The sequence below is a fragment of the Elgaria multicarinata genome, chromosome 6, assembly GCF_023053635.1.
Source record: "Elgaria multicarinata webbii isolate HBS135686 ecotype San Diego chromosome 6, rElgMul1.1.pri, whole genome shotgun sequence".
Lineage (NCBI taxonomy): Eukaryota > Metazoa > Chordata > Lepidosauria > Squamata > Anguidae > Elgaria > Elgaria multicarinata.
Genome location: NC_086176.1, coordinates 616555 through 635445, shown reverse-complemented (window position 1 = coordinate 635445; position 18891 = coordinate 616555). Strand labels below are relative to the sequence as shown.

At 44.6% G+C, this 18891-nt stretch overlaps 1 protein-coding gene across 1 annotated transcript in view; it reads left to right on the top strand.

Moving 5' to 3' along the window:
* The first annotated feature begins 848 nt into the window (after window positions 1-848).
* The window catches only part of MYOZ1 (myozenin 1), a 40779-nt gene continuing 22736 nt past the window's right edge, over window positions 849-18891 (top strand). Inside the window, exons 1-2 of the mRNA XM_063128464.1 lie at window positions 849-962; window positions 8537-8718. Coding sequence (XP_062984534.1) covers window positions 887-962; window positions 8537-8718 — 258 coding nt within the window. The 5' untranslated portion in view covers window positions 849-886. The remainder of the gene's footprint in view (window positions 963-8536; window positions 8719-18891) is intronic.

Here is an 18891-nt window from a genome sequence, read left to right as displayed (position 1 = left end):
GGCCTCCTGCTGCTGGCGAAAGAGCCACCCGGGTTGGAGAGCTCGGCAGAAGTGGAAGCCGAGCTCTCAGACCCGGGTCGCTCTTACCCCGGCAGCAGGAGGCCAGCGGGGAGGAGGAGGCGGCAGCAAGGACGCGGCCGGTTCCCCAGCTGCCGCCTCCTCCGTCTCTTCAGCTGCCGTCTACACCATCGTTTTGGGGTCGTACTGGAGGCGCATGCATGCGCCTTCAGTACGACGTGTGGAAGGGCCCCCGGTGCCGCCATCTCATGCCTCTCAGAACACCTGCTGGCCACTCTCCCACTGTGGCAAATGCTGCAACCGGACAGCAGCAGCCATTGTGGCTCTCCAGAGCAGCTCCAGCCGTTGCTCCCCTGCCTTGGAGAATGCACAGGCAGGCTGCTGCTGCTGCTCTGCAGAGCCCAGCTGTTCCCCTGCTGCAGCAAAGGCCACAGCGAGAAAGTTCTTTTTCAGCCCCATGCCTCGCTGTGAAAAAGGGTCCTTCAGGGTGGGGAGGAGGAGGTGGCGGCTCTCTGGGTAGCCCACGCTCCCCCTCCAGCAGCTGCATGTAGTGCCTGCTTGCTCCCCTTCCAACCCCCCCCCCGTAGAGCAGCTCATGCTCTCCACCCCTGGCAGCAGCGCTCAGCAACTCATGCTCTGGCTTTAGTACGCAACAGCTCATGCTTCACCCCAGCAGCAGCGTGCGGTGGCAGCAGCTGAGCCCCCAACCCCTGGCAGCAGCTCGTCCTCCTGCCTCAGGTGGCGAGAAGTCTTGGGCCGGCCCTGGTGCAGAATGAAGGTTGAATGCTCTGTCATGAAAGAGGTATCTAACATGAGCAAGAATTCATTTCCATTGTTCCATTCTCATGCAGAAAACCCCTCGAACAGCATGCCTCTTGCAGGGACCCCTGCCCCCATCAAGAAGAGAAAGCCTACTAAACTCATTTTAGAACTAACTCAAGAAGGTAAGATATATGCGTGCACACAGACACAGACTCCTCTGCCAACAGTTCCTCCTCCTCTGCGTGTCCGTATTGTTTGTGGATTGCCATCTAGAGAACAGAGAAACCCATCTCCAGGAGATGGAGGGGACAGATGGTGGTCAATATGGCCTACTTCTTGGATGGACATATCAGGGTTCTGTTTTCAGGATATCCAAAGAGCCAACTGGGCCACCCCTAAGAGCCAGACTCCAGGTGCTGCTCAGTCATATGTAGTTTGTCCCCAATTTTTTTTCTTGTACAACAAGGGTGGGGAACTTTTTTTTGGCCCTAGAGCAAGACTTCAGGGCCGGGGCACATGCCTGCAGTGGGTGGGGCCACACCGCTGCTGGCATGCAGCCCATGACAAATGCCCACACAGACCCTTCCCATTAATACAATCACAGAGAGCAACTCCACCTGGCCGCTCCTGCTGTAGCAAAGATGGAGTCCAGTATGCCCCTCGCCTTTCCTCATTGAGAAGGACCTTGTGGCTTCAAGGCACTCCAGGCAGCGCAAAACAGTGACCCCCACGGGGGTGGTTCCATGCACCCCTTGTCTTTCTCAATGAGGAAAGGTGAGTGGTGCTGGGAGTTTTGGAGGAGAGGGCTTTCAGGGAGGGGACCTTAGCAGATGGCTGGGTGGGGAGGCCTTGTGGGCTTAATCCATCCCTGCCCCTTTGGCACAAAATGCAGGTGCAGAGACTGCAAGCGAAAGCAGAAGACTGGTGTGTGGGGAGATGAATGGGGCTTAGGAACCCTTTTCTATTCAGCTGTTCCAATGGAAAAAAATATGGGTACCCCTATCTCTTGCTATCACCGATGAAAATCCTTGGAAGTGGAACTACAGCAGCAGACACCATTTTTCTAGATTTACATTGACACATAAAGCAAAGGTGAGCAAGCTGCAGGCCTCAGCCTAAATCCAAACTCTCTCTATGTGCAACCAGGCCAGATATCTGGCAAGAGCCATCGCTTCCTTCCCGGGCAGCTTGCTGGGTGGGAAGGAAGAGGGGGAGAGAGATTGAGAGAGAAAAGGGGAAGACAGAATGTGTGAGAAAAGGAAGTGGCAGTACAAGAAAAAAAGTGACCCCACTCACCTTTGGCTCAGTCTCTGTCCGTTGCTGGCTTCGGCCCCAACTCCCCATTGCCATGTGGGCCCTCGACCGATGATCCCTGAGGGAGGGGGGCAGCCTTCAACAGAAGAAAGGTTGCTTCCCCCCCCCCACACACACAGAAAGAATCTGACAATAACAATGGGCATATTTTGAATCTCTAGTTTCTTGACATTGCCAAGGATGCAGGAGAGTCTTCTTAGCAAGCAACCTGCACCTAATGTCAGGCAGACTGAGGCAGCAGATGCTGAGAAGTAGAAAGCAGAGGAAGTGGTCTGTGTCCTGGGGCCTGTCCTATACCCCCTGCCATAGCTGCCCTCAGGTGCAGAGGAGGACACTGTCCTGTCACAGTGTTGAAAGGAGAAGATGCAACTTTCATAGATGGCTTAACTGGTGCTGCTAGCAAAAGTTGAGGCTGGTGGCTCCAATTTCAGTGGGTCTGTGAATCCGTTCTGGGACTAAGGTTCAGCACATTGGATAGTTTCTTTAGTGTTCTGGCTGAAACCCAGAATGGATTCTCAGGCCCACCAAAATTGGAGCCACCAGCATCCACTGGCTAGGGACAAACCTCTAGCTGGCCCCACAGCCTTTAGGGCCCCCAAATGCAGTTTCCCTACCGCCACCACCGCGCCACCACCACCACCACTGTCCCATCCACTCGCCAGCACTCTACTCATTCTCACACACCCCACATTTCTTCTTTTTCTTCCTTTAACTTCCAGAATTATTTGGGCATGCAGCAGTAGCAGCAGCTGTGCCTGGCACCTTCATTTCTCCAGAAGGCCACGTGGGCCCAGAGGCACACGGGGGAGAGCAACATGCTCGGCATGACTGCAGTTTTTCTCTGCAGCGTGCCCAAACTCTTCTGAAAGTTAAAGAAAGAAAAGTGGCCAGGCAGATGAAAGGTGCTGCTTCTTAGTGAGGGAGGTGAGAGCAAGCATGTGGGGGGGGGGGGGGAGCAAAGAGAAAGGCCTCTAGTGTGGGAGAGCCCACAACCTAGAGTCTTCTCCCTGAATCTCTTCCTCTGAGGACAAGGGGGGCGGATCCTCTGACGAAGAGGATTCAGGGTGCTGGTCCATGAAGTGCTGTGGAATTTCTCTCTCTGTGTGTGTGTGTGTGTGTCTCTCTCTCTCTCCTCACACGCCGCTATTTCTCTTCTTCCTCTTCCCCCATCCTCACCCAGGGGAGAAAGAGCACTGGGTGAGGATGGGGGAAGAGGAAGAAGAGAAATAGCGGCGTGTGAGGAGAGAGAGAGAGAGACACACACACACAGAGAGAGAGAGAAATTTCACAGCACTTCATGGACCAGGACCCTGAATCCTCTTTGTCAGAGGATCCGCCCCCCTTGTCCTCAGAGGAAGAGATTCAGGGAGAAGACTCTAGGTTGTGGGCTCTCCCACACTAGAGGCCTTCAAGAGGCAGCTGGACAACCCTCTGTCAAGGATGCTTTAGGGTGGATTCCTGCATTGAGCAGGGGGTTGGACTTGATGGCCTTGTAGGCCCCTTCCAACTCTGCTATTCTATGATTCTATGACTCAGCTATAGAAAAGGCAGCATGAGGCTTCCACCTGCCCAGGACCCAGTTCTCCAGAAAGACCCCCCGGGGGGCCAACTCCTTTGCGTCCAGAGGAGGTTCATTATCATCCTCAAACTCTGAGGACTCAGACCATGAGGGAAGTAGCATTGCCACAACCACTCCCATGTCATTGAAGCCTGAGAGTGCTAAAACTGACCCGGCCTCTTTAAGGGGCAACACCTTAGTCAGCATGAAGGCGGAGCCCACCAGCCTAACCCCAGCAGCATTGCTATTTAAACTTTGCTACTTGTTGGAGCGACATACAGACAAGCCTGCTTACAGTCTAGCCCCGGCACCACGTGGAGCTTTCCATGGTGCTGATCTCCTTTTGACTTGGTTCCTAAGAAACCTGACCCCCTGCTCCAGATCTGATCTATAGCAGAACTGTGGAACCCACATCACAGAATGCACTGCCTAGAACCGCACACCGAAAGAAAGGAAGGGTGTGGGAGAAGTACAACTGAGTGGGGGGGAGTGCCCAGGAGTACTTGGGGCAGGGGCAGAGGACATCTTGCCGAGGGACCCTCAATCCTAACGACACCAATACATGGAATGGGGTCAGGAGCCATCTTGTCCTTTGCCACAGGCAGCAATGTGTGGTTGCTGTTCCTGACCTCCATAAACCTTCCTTAAAGCCCTGATTCACTGGAACAACTGAATAGTAGCACCTTGCCTGAAATGCTGCATTCAGTATTGCTTGGAGCATTGTCACATGGCCTTCAATGGTGTTTTCACATAGGGTTGCAGCCCATCAGAAGAGCTTAGGACATGAACAGCTGTAGCATTTTAGCTGCCATGAATAATATTAACATTGACACAAATATTTAAGTTGGCCCTAGAACAGCCTTGCCTAACCTGGTGGCCTCTGGAAGTGTTAGACTATAACTCCCATCATCCTCATAACATGAGAGGTGATCCCTTTGATAACCAGATCCTGTCATTCACAGGTTTGAAGGTTAAAATGCACAACTTTCAAGACAGGTTTAATATGGTGGTGATTATATGTACTAGTTGGCAGCAAGAGCCACCACATTTTACACCAACTGAAGCATCCAGGCACTGCTCAGGGGTAGCCCCACATAGAAAGGATTGCCATTGTTTAAGCAGGCCACAGGCCCTCTACGTGGGGCTGCCTTTGGAAAATGTTCAGAAACTCCAACTAGTCCAGAATGCTGCTGCCAGACTGTTGTTTGGGGGCGGTTACAGGAAGACTCCAGGGCTGTCTATACACCCCAAGTACCCCATGGTGGCAGTGGAGTGGTGCTGTGTCATTTATACAACACAGCTGCCCACTTGCACCCGCCATGGGCGTTTCCGGCAAAATTGCATGGAAATTAAAAAACTGGCTTACCATGGCTCTTCCATTGAATGAAAGGTTGCCACCTTCTTTGGGTGGCCTCACTGTGCCTTGAAGCTGGGAGCCTCACTGTAGGTTGAGGGGATGCGCAGGAGGGCCAGCCAGAGGGGGGGCTCCAAGAACTCAATGGCCACTGGTGCTGCCCAGAAAGCCCATGTTCTCCTATGCCATGGGGATGCCCCACCCTGATCCTGCAGCTGCAAAGGGTGCCGTGAAGGCAAACCCTCCCTTATTACGACAGCTTCATTAGCTATCAGTCTTCTTTTAGGCACAATTTAATGTGCGGGTTATAACCTATAAATCCCTGAGACCAAGCTACCTGAAAGACTGCCTTCTCCCCTACAAGCATGCCCAGGTTTTCAGATCTTCAGGAGAGACCCTTGTTTCACTACCACCATCTTCAGAGGCATGTTTGGTGGTGATGTGAGAAGAGGGCCTTCTTGGTGGCTGCTACCATGGTGTGGTCAGCTTCCTCTCAGTTATCCTTCTGCTGCCAGGCAAAGACATTCATTGTCTTTAACTGTGTTTTTAATGTTTTATTATTATTTTATTCAAGTTTTATTTTTAAAATAATGATTTAGTTCCTATAATTGTTAGCTGCCTGAAGTGCCATTTGTGTGGTAAAAAGATGTGCAATGAATTAAATAAATACATTTAACCAAGGCATGGATAAATGCTGCTAAGACGGACAGACTCAGGAAGGATGATAGCTAGAGCACCAAGCGTAATTGTGCAAACAATGCTCCTTGCCACTTCCATCACCTGAAGATTCAGGGACAGCATAGGATCAAGGAGCACTCCCAAGATATGGATCCGACCCTTCAGGGGAGTGCAACCCCTTCCAATTTCTGAGTCAGGTTTTCTACTGACTACCAACACGACTAACTTGTCTAGGTTTAATTACAGCTTGTTCACTCTCATCCATTATCAGACCCAGGCAACATCCAGAGGTTTTGACTGCCTCCTTGGTATTAGGTGACAAAGAGCAATAGAGCTGGATGCCATCGGCATATTCATGGAATCACAGATTTGGACATCATCTAGTCCAACCCCCTGCTCAGTGCAGCTACAGCATCCCTGGCAAATGGATATCCAGCCTCTGCTGATACATCTCTCCAGTGAAGGAGAAGCCTCCACCTCCAGATGGTCCCACTAGTCAACAGCCCTCACTGTGAGGAAGGCTCCTCCTCATGTTTAGCCAAAAATCTGCTCCCCTACAATTTCCACCTTTTCGTCAGAGAACAAGTTTGCTCCATCGTCTGCCTTTCAGATATTTGAAGACTGCTACTGTATGTAGCAGTCTTCAAATAAACACCCTGAGCTCTTTGAACCATGCATATAGGAGTTAGTTTCCAGACCTCTCACCATCTTGGTTGTTCTTTTCTGAATGTGTATGCAAAAAAAGCCAAATGGCAAGGGGTGGAACCCAAAAAGGAGTTCTTGAAGAAAGTGTATTCAGATAAGCCTCAGATAAGCCTCCACGTTTCAGACCCCCAAAACTGGGTCCTTCCTCAGGACAGTCTAAAAACATGATAAAAACATTTACAGTTTAGAAAGAGAGAATAAATACTTAACAGCAAAAAAACAGGGAGAAAATATAATAGGTACTTATAAAGTGGTTAAAAAGAATATTCACCGGTGTTTAAAAAGTACTTAAAGATACATTGAAATTAATGAAAAAAATATTAAGAAGAAAGCAAAATAAAAGAGGGTGGGGAAAAAGGAGGGGGAAACCCATAAGATATGAGAGAGAGAGAGAGAGAGAGAGAGAGAGAGAGAGAGAGAGAGAGAGAGAGAGAGAGAGAGAGAGAGAGAGAGAGAAGTACTGAAGAGAGGAACTGAGACAATAAATAATAAATACAACAGCTTTGGCACAGAAATGCCCAGAAACTGTTTTTCAGCTTAAAGACAAACAGAAAAACAAAAGGTGCAGGCTGGCAAATAGCACAGCACAGAGACCCTCCCATGGCGCAGATTCTTTGGGTTTTGAGCTCAATTAAGAACGAAGACTGTGCGGAAAAAAACCAAATTAAATAGCTATATAACAAGGCAGCCTAAAGGCTTTTTAAAAGCAGACAGTTGGGAGCGAAGCAGGAATGAACGGACCCCGCCACCATCTCCAACCAGAAGTGCACAACTTATTCTTGAAAAACCCATGCTGACTGCTAGTAATCACTGCATTATTTTCTAGATGCTCACAGGCTGACACTTAATCATTTGTTTGAGACTTTTGCCTGCTATTGACATCAGTCTGACTGGTCTGTGGTTTTCTAGATCTTCCCTTTTCGCATCTTGAAGATAGGGACAGCATTTGCCCATCTCTAGTCTTTCATCATCTCACTGTCTGACTGCAACCTGTAGAGACATGGGGACACCGCCCAAGTTCCCAGCAAGAGAAAGCCCATTTTCATCTGTGATTATAAGAGTGAGGGGTTTTCCTAGCAACAACAAGAGAAATCCTGCTATTATCTCTCATCGCTGCTTGGAAATCAGGGCAGAATTTCCCTTGCTAGTGTCACTGAGCAGAGATAAGGGGCAGTGTTTCCCTTGCTAGCAGTAGTGCAAGTGCTGGCTAGGGAAATCCTGCAATGCTGCCACAGGATCAATGGGATGGGGGGTGAGGTTTAACCTCCCCCACCACCACCACCACTGCACTGGCCCCCCACACCTGTGATCTTGCTGCTGGATTGACAGGATGGGGGATGAGAGGTATGTGTGGCCCCTGGCCCCCTGCCAACATGGTATTTGGGGCCAAAAAGTTTTTAAGGCATAGGGGGGCACACTCTCTCTCAGAGGCATGAGCAACCTCTGAAACCCATTAAACAAGCCTACTCTGGTAGCTTTTATTATTCCGTAAGGGCAAAGGTCAAGAACATAGGTAGTGGACCACAAACCTCCAAGCTGTCTTCCTATGTCCTCAGGCTGCGTAAATGGAAAGGTATCCATAACAACCAGGCCAGGCAGTACAGCGGCTGCACTCATCTCTGATCCTATTGCAACTGTGGAGTCCAAGTCAGTGTGGATAAGGAGTAGTTTTTATCTGAAAAATAATTGAAAACTAGTCATGCTACTGAGGCTACAGCAATATCAGCTTCTCCCATGGCTAGATTCCAGTAAAACCCTCACCAGTTACAAAGGTTCAGATGGCTGGCCCTGTGTAAATGTACACTTCCATGCCTATATTTTGTCAAGACAAAGGGAATCTGGTGTAAGGTGGAGGTGTTTACTAAGAAGTATTCACAAAAGAAAGAGTGAGAGGTATGCTTACCTTCTCCAGCACAGGCTGATCCCTCCCGGAAAATTTCACATCTCAGGCCATTTGAGTTCTTCTCGTCTGGCAGAATTATTAAGGGCACAGAATTTCACTTTGGAAAAAGCTCATTTTGCCAGAAATGCTTTATACAGGCACGGTTTCTTGGGCGGTTCTGGTTGCAGTGGTGTTGCGGAATTGAGGAACTGAAAGTTGGGCTCCCGTAGTTGTAACATTGTTCTTATTTATTGTACACTTCCAGTCATGCCACAAGAAGGGTCCAAGCTGAACCTGGGGAAGAAGATCAGCATCCCCAGGGATGTGATGCTAGAAGAACTCTCTCTGCTCACCAACAAGGGATCCAAGATGTTCAAACTTCGCCAGCTGAGGGTAGAGAAATTCATATATGAGAACAACCCAGATATTTTCACCGACAATTCTGTGGTAGGTATAGCAAGCACAGAAATAGATGGTGTGGACCATTCATAGGTGGACAGATGGTTATGCAACATCACACTTAGAAAGACTATGCACCAATAACTTTTCTACTTTCATGTTTCATGCACAAACTTAGGTTAAAAGGGCGTTACGCATGGAACGTTACATATTATGAGAAAAATGGGTTTGTTTGTATAAATCTGAATAGGGGAGCACTTCCCTCATCCATTGGACATGACTAAGGTGGGGGGGGGGGCTCTGGCAGAAGAGCTCCCTTTTGCAGCCCACAGACCTTTCTTGCTGAAGAGGGGACGCTGCTGCTGCATCTCTGCTGGGTCCATTCTGCATCTCTGCTGGGTCCATTCTGTATGCCAGTCAGAGAAAAGGAAAACGGGGCTGAGTGCGTGTCCCTGGCAGGAAACGCCAGATATTGAAAATAATGGACATACAGGAGATTCTACAAGCAGTTTCGCCCTGGCCTCCACGAGGGCCTTGCTCTGGGATGAAGCTCTCAACCCAAGAACCTTTACACCTTGAGGTTGTTTAACAGCATGCACTTGCCATCCTATTTTGGTATATTATGTTTAATGTCCTGTCCCTCAACCTCATCGATACAGTTGCAAAGAAGACTCCTGACTTACAAGTGCAATGAAGAGGTGGAGACTTTTAAGAAATGGAGAGATCGGATGCCCTGGCAAAGGTGCCCAAAGGCATGGCTGGTTGCAGCTCTTGGAAAAGTTCACTTTTGTGGCTATTTAGTCATCAGCAAGTGTATTTACAATGCAACCCCATAGATGTCTAGTCAAAGGTCAGCCCTGTTGAATTCACTGAGGCTTACTGAGCTCTGGGGTTGAGGGAGAGGACATTAATCACAATATACCAAAATAGGATGGCGAGTCCATGCTGTTAAACAACCTCAAGGTGTAAAGGATCTAGCCCAGGGTTGAGAGCTTCATCCCAGAGCAAGGTCAGATCAGTGGGTATAGGAATGTAGCCTTAGAGAGTCATTATGGGGCAGTAAATTAAATCTACTGCCCCATAATGAGGTATGGGAGATCCAGATTCAAATTCCTGTTTTCATGCTAATTTGAGCAGGCAAGTTGGGCACTCTTCCATCCTAGCCCACTCTGCATGAACACCTGAGGGTGACATGGAAAAAAGACATCTTGTAACTCACCTGAGAAATGAGGCTAGAGAGCAGTCACAGATGTTGATAGCCAAACAGAGGTATTGGTAGCCAAACTACATGATATAATAAATATACGCTGTGCAGCTGAACCTCTTTTTCTTTGTTACTCACAAGTAAGCATACAGGGCCCTGATCTGGACTGAAACAACCACAGATAGGTAGAGGAGGTTTAAACTGTCCAACAAGCTGCTTGTCTTCTGAAATCCCTTCTCTCTCCGTGGGACTAAAAAAACAGTGGTGCCAATGGAAAGTTTCTTTCTTTCTTTCTTTCCCCTCACCAAAACCAGCTTTCTGACTCCTTAGTTGGCTAGGTTGCAACTATCCCCAAACTCTTCTGCTTTACACTCCTACCCCAGCACATGTGGTAAGTCAGTAACCAACCATTTATGCTCATTCAAGAAAGAAAAAATGGAGTTAGCATATATCCATGGTTTGCAGACCCGCTACAAGCCATGGTTTCTGATTGTAGCTTGCCAGCTGCCTGCAATTCATGCTATGCTAATTCAGCTTCCTCAATCAAGGTTTGCTATGATGTCTGGTTTCAGCCACTATCAGCAGGTAGTTTCCAAAAACCAATTGCCACTGCAGAACTCCTTTCTCTGAAGAATCAGGAGCCTAGCATGAGATTCCAGGCATCTCAGAAACGTTTGCCATGTACCAGTAAATGCACAAATGTCCATATGGCACCTAAAAATCCAAATGTGATTAAATTTTTTAAAAATATTTTTATTGATTTTTACCTACAACAATACAATTAACAAAGAAAAAGAACATAATACATAACCACAAAATAACATTTATATCATATATTCACGCTTAATCTATTAAACATAATCATACTCAACATAAAAGTGCCCCCCCCACCTCGGGATCTCAATCCTGTTTCCAAAAACTCATAATTTCTTCTGCTGGTGGTTTCCCGCTTCCCTTAGAAAACACAAATACTAGGAACTTTTTCCAAATTCCCTCAAAATCATTCGTTTATAACTATACCTCTTTTCACTTTAATATTACATGTCAATTTGTCATTTAGCAATATCCCACACTTCTTTATACCATTCTTCAATACAATAATCACCTTGAGTCTTCCAGTTCCTAGCTACGATTAACCTTGCAGCTGTCAGTAAATTCGTTATCAATTCCTTAATTTCTTTACTACATTTAAAATCTTCTAGCAGTGAGAGTAATGCAACTCTTGGTGTATCTTCTATTTTCATTCCAACAATCTCCTCAATCTCTAAAAACACCATCTTCCACAGCTTTTGCACATATTTACAATCCCACCACATATGTAAATATGTTCCTTTTTCACCACAGCCCCTCCAACAATCTGCTGAATGTTGATTATTGATCTTGTTTAATCTAACCGGAGTTAGGTACCACCTCCATAAAATTTTATAATAATTCTCCTTTATTCTTACTGACATATTTCTCAACACTCTCTGTCTCCATAGTCCTTCCCAACTCTGCTGTCCTATCTGTATCTTCAAATCTGTCTCCCAGACCGATTTTCCTACACTATCCAACAATCCTTTCTCAATTAATATATTGTACAATTGACTCATTAAACCTTTTGTCACTGTATTTTGTCCCTTATCCATTTCTTTTTTATCAATTAGTTTCTCAAACTTCGTCATTTCTCTACACTCTCCATTTTCTCTTACCCAATTTTTAGTCCATTGTTCCAATTGCCAATAATCTAGCCAAGTTAATTTTCTATCTTTTAAAACCTCTTCCATCTTCTCTCTTGTATTCATCCCTCTTAACCATTCTCTTAATTTCATTTTATTTTTCTCTATTAGAACTTTACTTAATCTATTCTTTAAATCTTCAGGAAAATTCTTTAACATTATCACCGGTGTTAAATGGGAGCTGCTTGGAAGCAACTCCCTTTTATATTTGTTCCAAAGTTCCCAATGGAACTTCAAGAGCTGATTACCTAAATCATCAACCCATTTCCCCCCCCCTCTTTTCTTAAAAAATATTATGCAAATTTAATTCTCTATTACTTGTAGTTTTATCCTCCATCCAATCTAAATCACCTACCCCTAAAATTGCTTCAACAATATGTCTTAACCTATTTGCTACATAATAAGAACTAATGTTTGGGAGTCCCAATCCTCCCTTTCTTTGGCTTAAATACCGTTTGCTTTTATTAATCCTAGATTTCTTCTCCGCATTACAATAATTATTTATAATATTCTGCCAACTTTTTAACTCTGTATCTGAAATTCTTATTGGTAGCATCCTAAAAACAAAATTAATCTTAGGTAAAATCTTCATCTTTATTAATGCTATTCTTCCAAACCATGAAAGGTTCAGTCTTTTATATTTTTTCAATTTTTCTAATATTTCTTTTTTCAAACCACTTAAATTCTCATTTTCTAAATCTTCTAGATTTTTAGTAATCCTAATTCCCAAATATCTAATTTTTTCTTTAATTCTCAATTCTGTAACTTTCCCTTCCCACTCCTTTTCCTCCTTTTTAGTATAATTAAATAACATCAGTTCTGATTTTGCCCAATTTATTCTTAACCCAGTAACTTCTTCAAATTCTTTCAACTTCTGTTTAATTCTTTCCATCTTCCCGACAGGATCTTTAATGGTTAGTAAGGTATCATCTGCAAACATATTCAATTTTATTTTATTACTACTACCTATCCCTTCTATCTCCCCGTCATCTCTTATTACATTTGCCAATAATTCCATAACCAATACAAACAGGACAGGCGAGAGTGGGCAGCCTTGTCTTGTCCCTCTGGCTAGTCGTATCTTATCCGTAACTCCATCATTTACTACCACTATGGCTGTATTTTGGGAGTATAACTGCTCTATTATAGCTTTAAATTTGTTCCCAAATCCCATTTTATTTAGAACCATCTTTAACGCTTGCCAACTCACACAATCAAAAGCCTTAAAAATATCCAACGCTAAAATACCCGCTTTAATCTTTGACTTTTTTATCCCCTGTATTACATTTAAAACTCTACCCACTAAGGTATGCATCTGTCTTCCTGCTATAAAACCACATTGGTCTTCCCCTACACACTTAGCTATAAATTTATTTAATCGTTTAGCCAAAATAGTTGAGAAAATTTTTGCATCTTGATTTATTAACGATATCGGTCTATATGAGTCAGGAAGAGACAAATCCTTATCTGGCTTCGGAATTAAAATTATTATCGAATGCTCCCATGATTCTGGAATCCTCTCACCTTCCAATATAGCGTTATATAATTTCAATAATTTTGGCACTATTAATGGTTTGAAAATTTTGTAATACTCTGGTCCTAGACCATCTGCCCCAGGTGATTTCCCCACTTTCAGCTGCTCTATAACCTCCTCTATTTCACTTTGTGATATAGTTTTGTCCATTACTTCCTTATGCTCTTTTTCTAGTCCCTTCTTCAAGTATTTGTCCACATACACTTCCATCCTCTTCTTTTGGGTGTCTTTTTCCTTATATAAATCTTCAAAAAAATCCTGAATTTTTTTTTATTTTATCCTTCATCATGTGACAATAATTGCCTTGCTTATTTTTTACTGATCCTATTCCATTTTTAGCTTTTTCCTTTTGTGTGAGTTTAGCAAGCATTTTAGAATTCTTATTTCTCTTTTCATATAAATTAAATTCTTCTGAACTTCTTCTAAATTTATATTCTCTAATTCCCTTTTCTTTGCTTGTAGTTCTATTAATTTATGTTTATTTTTGGTTTGCCAATATTCCTTTTCCAACTTTTTTATCTCTTTCTCTAATCTAACCTTCAATACATCCTGTTGTCTTTTTAGGTTACACGTTTCCCTAATACAGATCCCCCTAGTCATAGCCTTCATGGTGTCCCAAACCACTGCCGTCCTTGTTCCTCCCTTTTCATTTATTTCCCAGGTTTCTGACATTTCCTTTTGCATTTTTTCAACCACTTTGGTATGCGTAAATATCTTAGTATTCAATCTCCACCTTAATGCTTCTTTATAATCCTTACTAACTGTAAACTCTAAACTTACCAATGCATGATCTGTTCCTCTAATTACCCCTAATTCCATTCTGCATAGCTTAGTTACAAACTCTCTGGAGACAAAAATATGATCTATTCTAGAATATGTATGATGGACTGGAGAATAGAAAGTAAACCCAGGCTCCGCCCCTCTAAGAACTCTCCAACCATCAACAAAATTCTTTTCTTTAATTAGTTTATTTAAAATAGTAATGTTATTTCTCTTTTCTACATTAGTGGGGTTTGACCTGTCTACTCTATTATCCATAACCATATTAAAATCTCCCACCAAAATAACATATCCCTCCTTAAACTCTTCTATCTTCCCGAATACCTCTTCATAAAATTCTCTTTGTTTATCATTTGGTGCATAAACATTAATCAAAGTATACATTTTCCCTTCAATTTGACCTTTAATCAAGAGATATCTCCCATTCCCACCCTTTTTAATGTTCTCCAATGTGAATCCACTTCTTTTTGAAATCAAAATGGCCACCCCGTGTTTTTTTTTGAAGTCCCCAACGATTTTTCATAATAAACTGACCATTTCAGACGAATTACATTTGTCTCATCATTGCATTGATGCGTTTCCTGCATAAATATAATGTCAGAACCATCTCTATTAAACAATTGTTCAATTCTCCTCCTTTTCACGACCGCCCCCAGACCCTTGACATTGAGCGTTGAGATTCTTATCTTCTTATCCATACTTAATTCTTTGGTAATCTTTCCGATCCCTTGTGCGCTGAGTTTCAAACTTACATACAAAAAAACATAAACCCCCTTTCATAACCCTCCCTCCCACCCCACCAACCAACTCCCCCCCACCCTCCCTCCCATATCTTTCCCCCCCATTAATTCCCCGGGAGTCTAACACTCCGGCCATAATTATTAACCCTTGGGGGGGAAAGTGAGCCAGGAATACAGAACAAGCAAGGCTTCTATTATATTTATACTGCTTATCATCACAATGTTATCCAATTTACATCCCGCCCCCTACTGCGCCTCTTTCTTCATCCTCCTCCTCCTTTGCACCATCGCCGACGTCATCTCGGGGACCCAAACCTAAACTCTCAAGAAGCTCCATGCCTTGCTGTAAGGAAAAAACTTTATAGAATTTCTCCTTATATGAAAAGCGCAGAAAAACTGGATACCCCCAGGCATAGGATATCACTCTTTTCTTCAACTCCGCTGTTATAGGCTTGACGCTGCACCTCCATTCTAAAGTTTGTTGACATAAATCATTATAAACTTGCACTGGAACTCCTTGGAACTTCAGCTCTCCCAGTGATCTCAGCTCCCTCATCAGCTGCTCTTTTTTGAAGTAGTTTGAAAATTTCAGCAGGACATCTCTTGGAGTTGAGCCTCTTCTATAGCCTCCAACCCTGTGAACCTGCTCCACTTCTTCTTCACCAAATTCCAGGGTTGGGACCAATTCTTTAAACCAGCGTGGCAGGATCTTTCTGAGGTCCTCCCCTTTCTTCTCAACAAAATTACGAAGACGAAGTGATGATCTCCTGGATTGATCTTCCAGAGATATCAATCTCTTCTCGTGATCAACAAATTTCACCTCCTGCTGCTCCTGCATCTGTTTCACTTGCTTGACTTGCTTTCCCATCTGGTCTACTTCTGATTTAAGAGACTTTAATTGCTTGTCATTCTTAGCCATCTCTGCAACTAAGTTATCCACACACTTATTTATTTTTCCAACTTCATCCTCAATTTTTGCAAAGATCGCATCCTTCACTCCTTTTAATAGAACAGACATCTCTGGCATCGTGGCTGGCTGTATATCTGGCTCCATGCCAACTCTGGTGGCCATTTTCAGTTCTTTTTGGCTCTGTTCCTGTTCTTTATCTCCGTTCAAATCAGCTAATTTTTGAAGACGAGTGGCTGTATTATTAGACGCGTGTTTTCTTTGCCATTTCGGCTTTGCAAATGGATCTTTCTTAGGTTGCATAAATCCCTTTATTTACGAGCTGTTGCCTTAGTTTCGCTTTTAACAACAACAATTGCCGTGACGCATCTGAGACACCGGCGGGGGATTATTACCGTAATTAAACAGTAATCACCGAAATGGGGCTGACACCATCAATCACTCTCTCCTGACTCTGGCTTTTTTCCAACAAAGTTTCAAGATAAGCGCTCCTTCAGGGACAGTGCTTAAGGAAAGCCTCTTCTCCAAGCCCCCACTTTCTTGCCGCCTAATTGTCCATTTCACGTAACAAAATGATTTATTCTTTTCCTCCCGCCTACAGCGCAAAGCTTCCCATCACTTTCTTTGCCACTCCCAGCCCAATTGCTTTAGATGATAAGATTTTTAGGACCTACCGTCCCGCAGCAACGATTTGCCCTACTGCTCCATTTCTTCGCTGGCTCCGCCCCCCCAAATGTGATTAATTAGAAAGTCTACCTGAAGCATGGAGGAAGGGACAAGACTGATAGCTAATCCAGTGTCTGAGTCACTAGGATGCACTTCTGTGTTTTCAGATGGAAAACTGGTCTCACCCTATTGTATAGATTGTATCTCTTTTTACTCTTAATTTTTCATCTGTGACTTTTTATAATAGATCCCCAGTATCCTTCAAAAGGCTGCTTTTCTTCAGGCTAAGGATCAGAATTAATTTAATCAAATTAATTGTGCACAATCCTATGTGTGTCTACTCAGAAGTAAGTAGCACTGCTTTCAATGTAAATGGGTATAGGCTTGTAGCTATTCCAGGGTGTGTGCAGACTTCAGACTTGTGGGATCATCAAGATCCCCCAACCAAAACCAGGTGTAAAATAGTGGTGCAGGGGTGCAAACATTCACAGGGTGCCTCTGAGCATACGAACTAAACCAAACTTCTTAACTGATGTTGCCATTCTATACGCACTTACTTGGGAGTAAGCTGCATTGAACACAATGAGACGTACTTCTGAGTAAAGATGCATAGGATTCCAAAACAGAAAAAGCAGAACCATTAAAGCATACATTCACACGAGAATTGGGTGGGGACACAAAGACACTTCTCACATTTGCATGTCATGATAAGACACGTTTGCGGAGAATGTCCTGATTGCTCCTGCTGGGCTCCTTTTGCCAGAGGAATCAGAAACCAACAACAGACCCTGGCTCCAGATTCTAGTATGTGTAACTTCTTGGTTTCGCTGCTCCCACTGGTAGGAGGAGCAAAGCAAGAGCAACCAGGCAGCGTGGACCGGCACGCTGCTCATGTGCCAGAATTCACCACAGTTGTGGCTTATTGTTACACATGAACACAACCAACATCAGGACTTGTGTGGGCAACTGCAGGGCTAAGCATGCCAAGAGTAGCCAAGACTGCCAAGCCAGAGCAAGCAGCTTCATGGGGCAACTGGTAACTGCAACACCACCCTCTGCAGTAGTGATGCTGAAACCCAGCAGACAGCAGGCCACAGCTCCCAGGGCGGCTCAGGGAGCAACGTGCCTGGGTCCCCATCCACTGCTAGAGCCCCCCGCTTCAGGAGCCCTGGCGCCCGAGGGACACTGTGAGCAGTGCTCAAGGCATGACGGCCGAGGAGCTGGGTTTCTAGCCATAGGAGGTTGAGCTTAACAACATTTATTTTTGGTTCAGAATTCAGAAGCTGCAGTATCTTTTATTCCTATGAGGGACTCAGGCAGAAAACGTATGCACACTTACATGCGAATAAATACAGTGGGATTCACTAAAAGCTTCATCCCACATACCTGCTTCCCTCAGATTATCCCTGTAGTGCTAAGCTTTCAAAGTTGTTGTTGTTTTTGCTACCAGGTGACAGCGATCCTTTGCATACCAGGAAGCAAGTTTAAGGGGGGAAATGTAAAAAATCATTAAAAAATCAATGGATGACCCAATTCAATTCAAATTTGGTATGCTTAAAGTTCCCCCTAATATCTATTACTGTGCCAATTTTGGTGTCTTTATCTTTAAGGCTTACACAGATGTAAGCATTTCTTTAAAATCCCGCTCCTGCGCCCCAGCGGCGGCTCAGAAGATACGCTCAAAAAGTAGGGGCTAAATGCACAATTAAGGCAGGATGCCTGGGAATACTTCACAATCAAAGCAGATTATAAGGTGGAAAATTTCTGAGTCCTTTGCGTGCAATGCGCAGTGATTGTACAGTATAACGCTGGTGTGATAAAGCTCTTAGAGTTGCAAGGGACCTCAGAGATCTTCTAGTCCAACCCCCTGCTCAATGCAGGCTCTCCAGTGAAAAAAGAGCCACCACTTCCTGAGACAATCTGTTACCCTGCTTAAAAGCTCCAAGTATTAGGAAGTTTATCCTGAAGTTTAATCAAAACCTGCTTGTTATGTTTAGCAACCCCCACCAGCCTCCACTCATTCTGTGCCTTCTCCTTCCTGGCACCATATGTTCCTCCTTCCATACATGGCCATTTTGAGGATCGGCTCATTAGGGTGCTCCCTGCACAACCATACAGGCTTCTTTAAATCCTCCCCCATTTTTCTTCTCATGGGATTGTTTGTGATTATGGCTTCATCATTTCAGTTTTCAGAATATCCTATCCTTCTTGAACTCTTTCTTTCCTTCAGGATTTTTAGCCGTGGGATCTCACCTAACCTTTCCCTGAGCTTTTTGACATTGGCTTTCCTAAAATCCAGGGTAAATATCCAAATAAGCTCAGTTCTCACAGCCATCTCTAACACAAATGCCAAGATGACATAGTCACTTTCCCCTAAGGTTCCTGCCTAGGATGACCCTATGAAAAGGAGGACAGGGCTCCTGTATCTTTAACAATTGCAGAGAAATGGTTATTTCAGCAGGGGTCATTTGTATGCATGCAGCTCCTGGTGAAATTCCCTCTTCATCACAACAGTTAAAGCTGCAGGGGCTCTTCCCTCTTGACCAGATACAAAAGAGGGCAGGGCTCCTGCAGCTTTAACTGTTGCGATGAAGAGGAAATTTCAACAGGAGCTGCATGCATACAAATTCCCTTTTCTAGTCAACTGTTAAAGATACAGGAGCCTGGTCCTC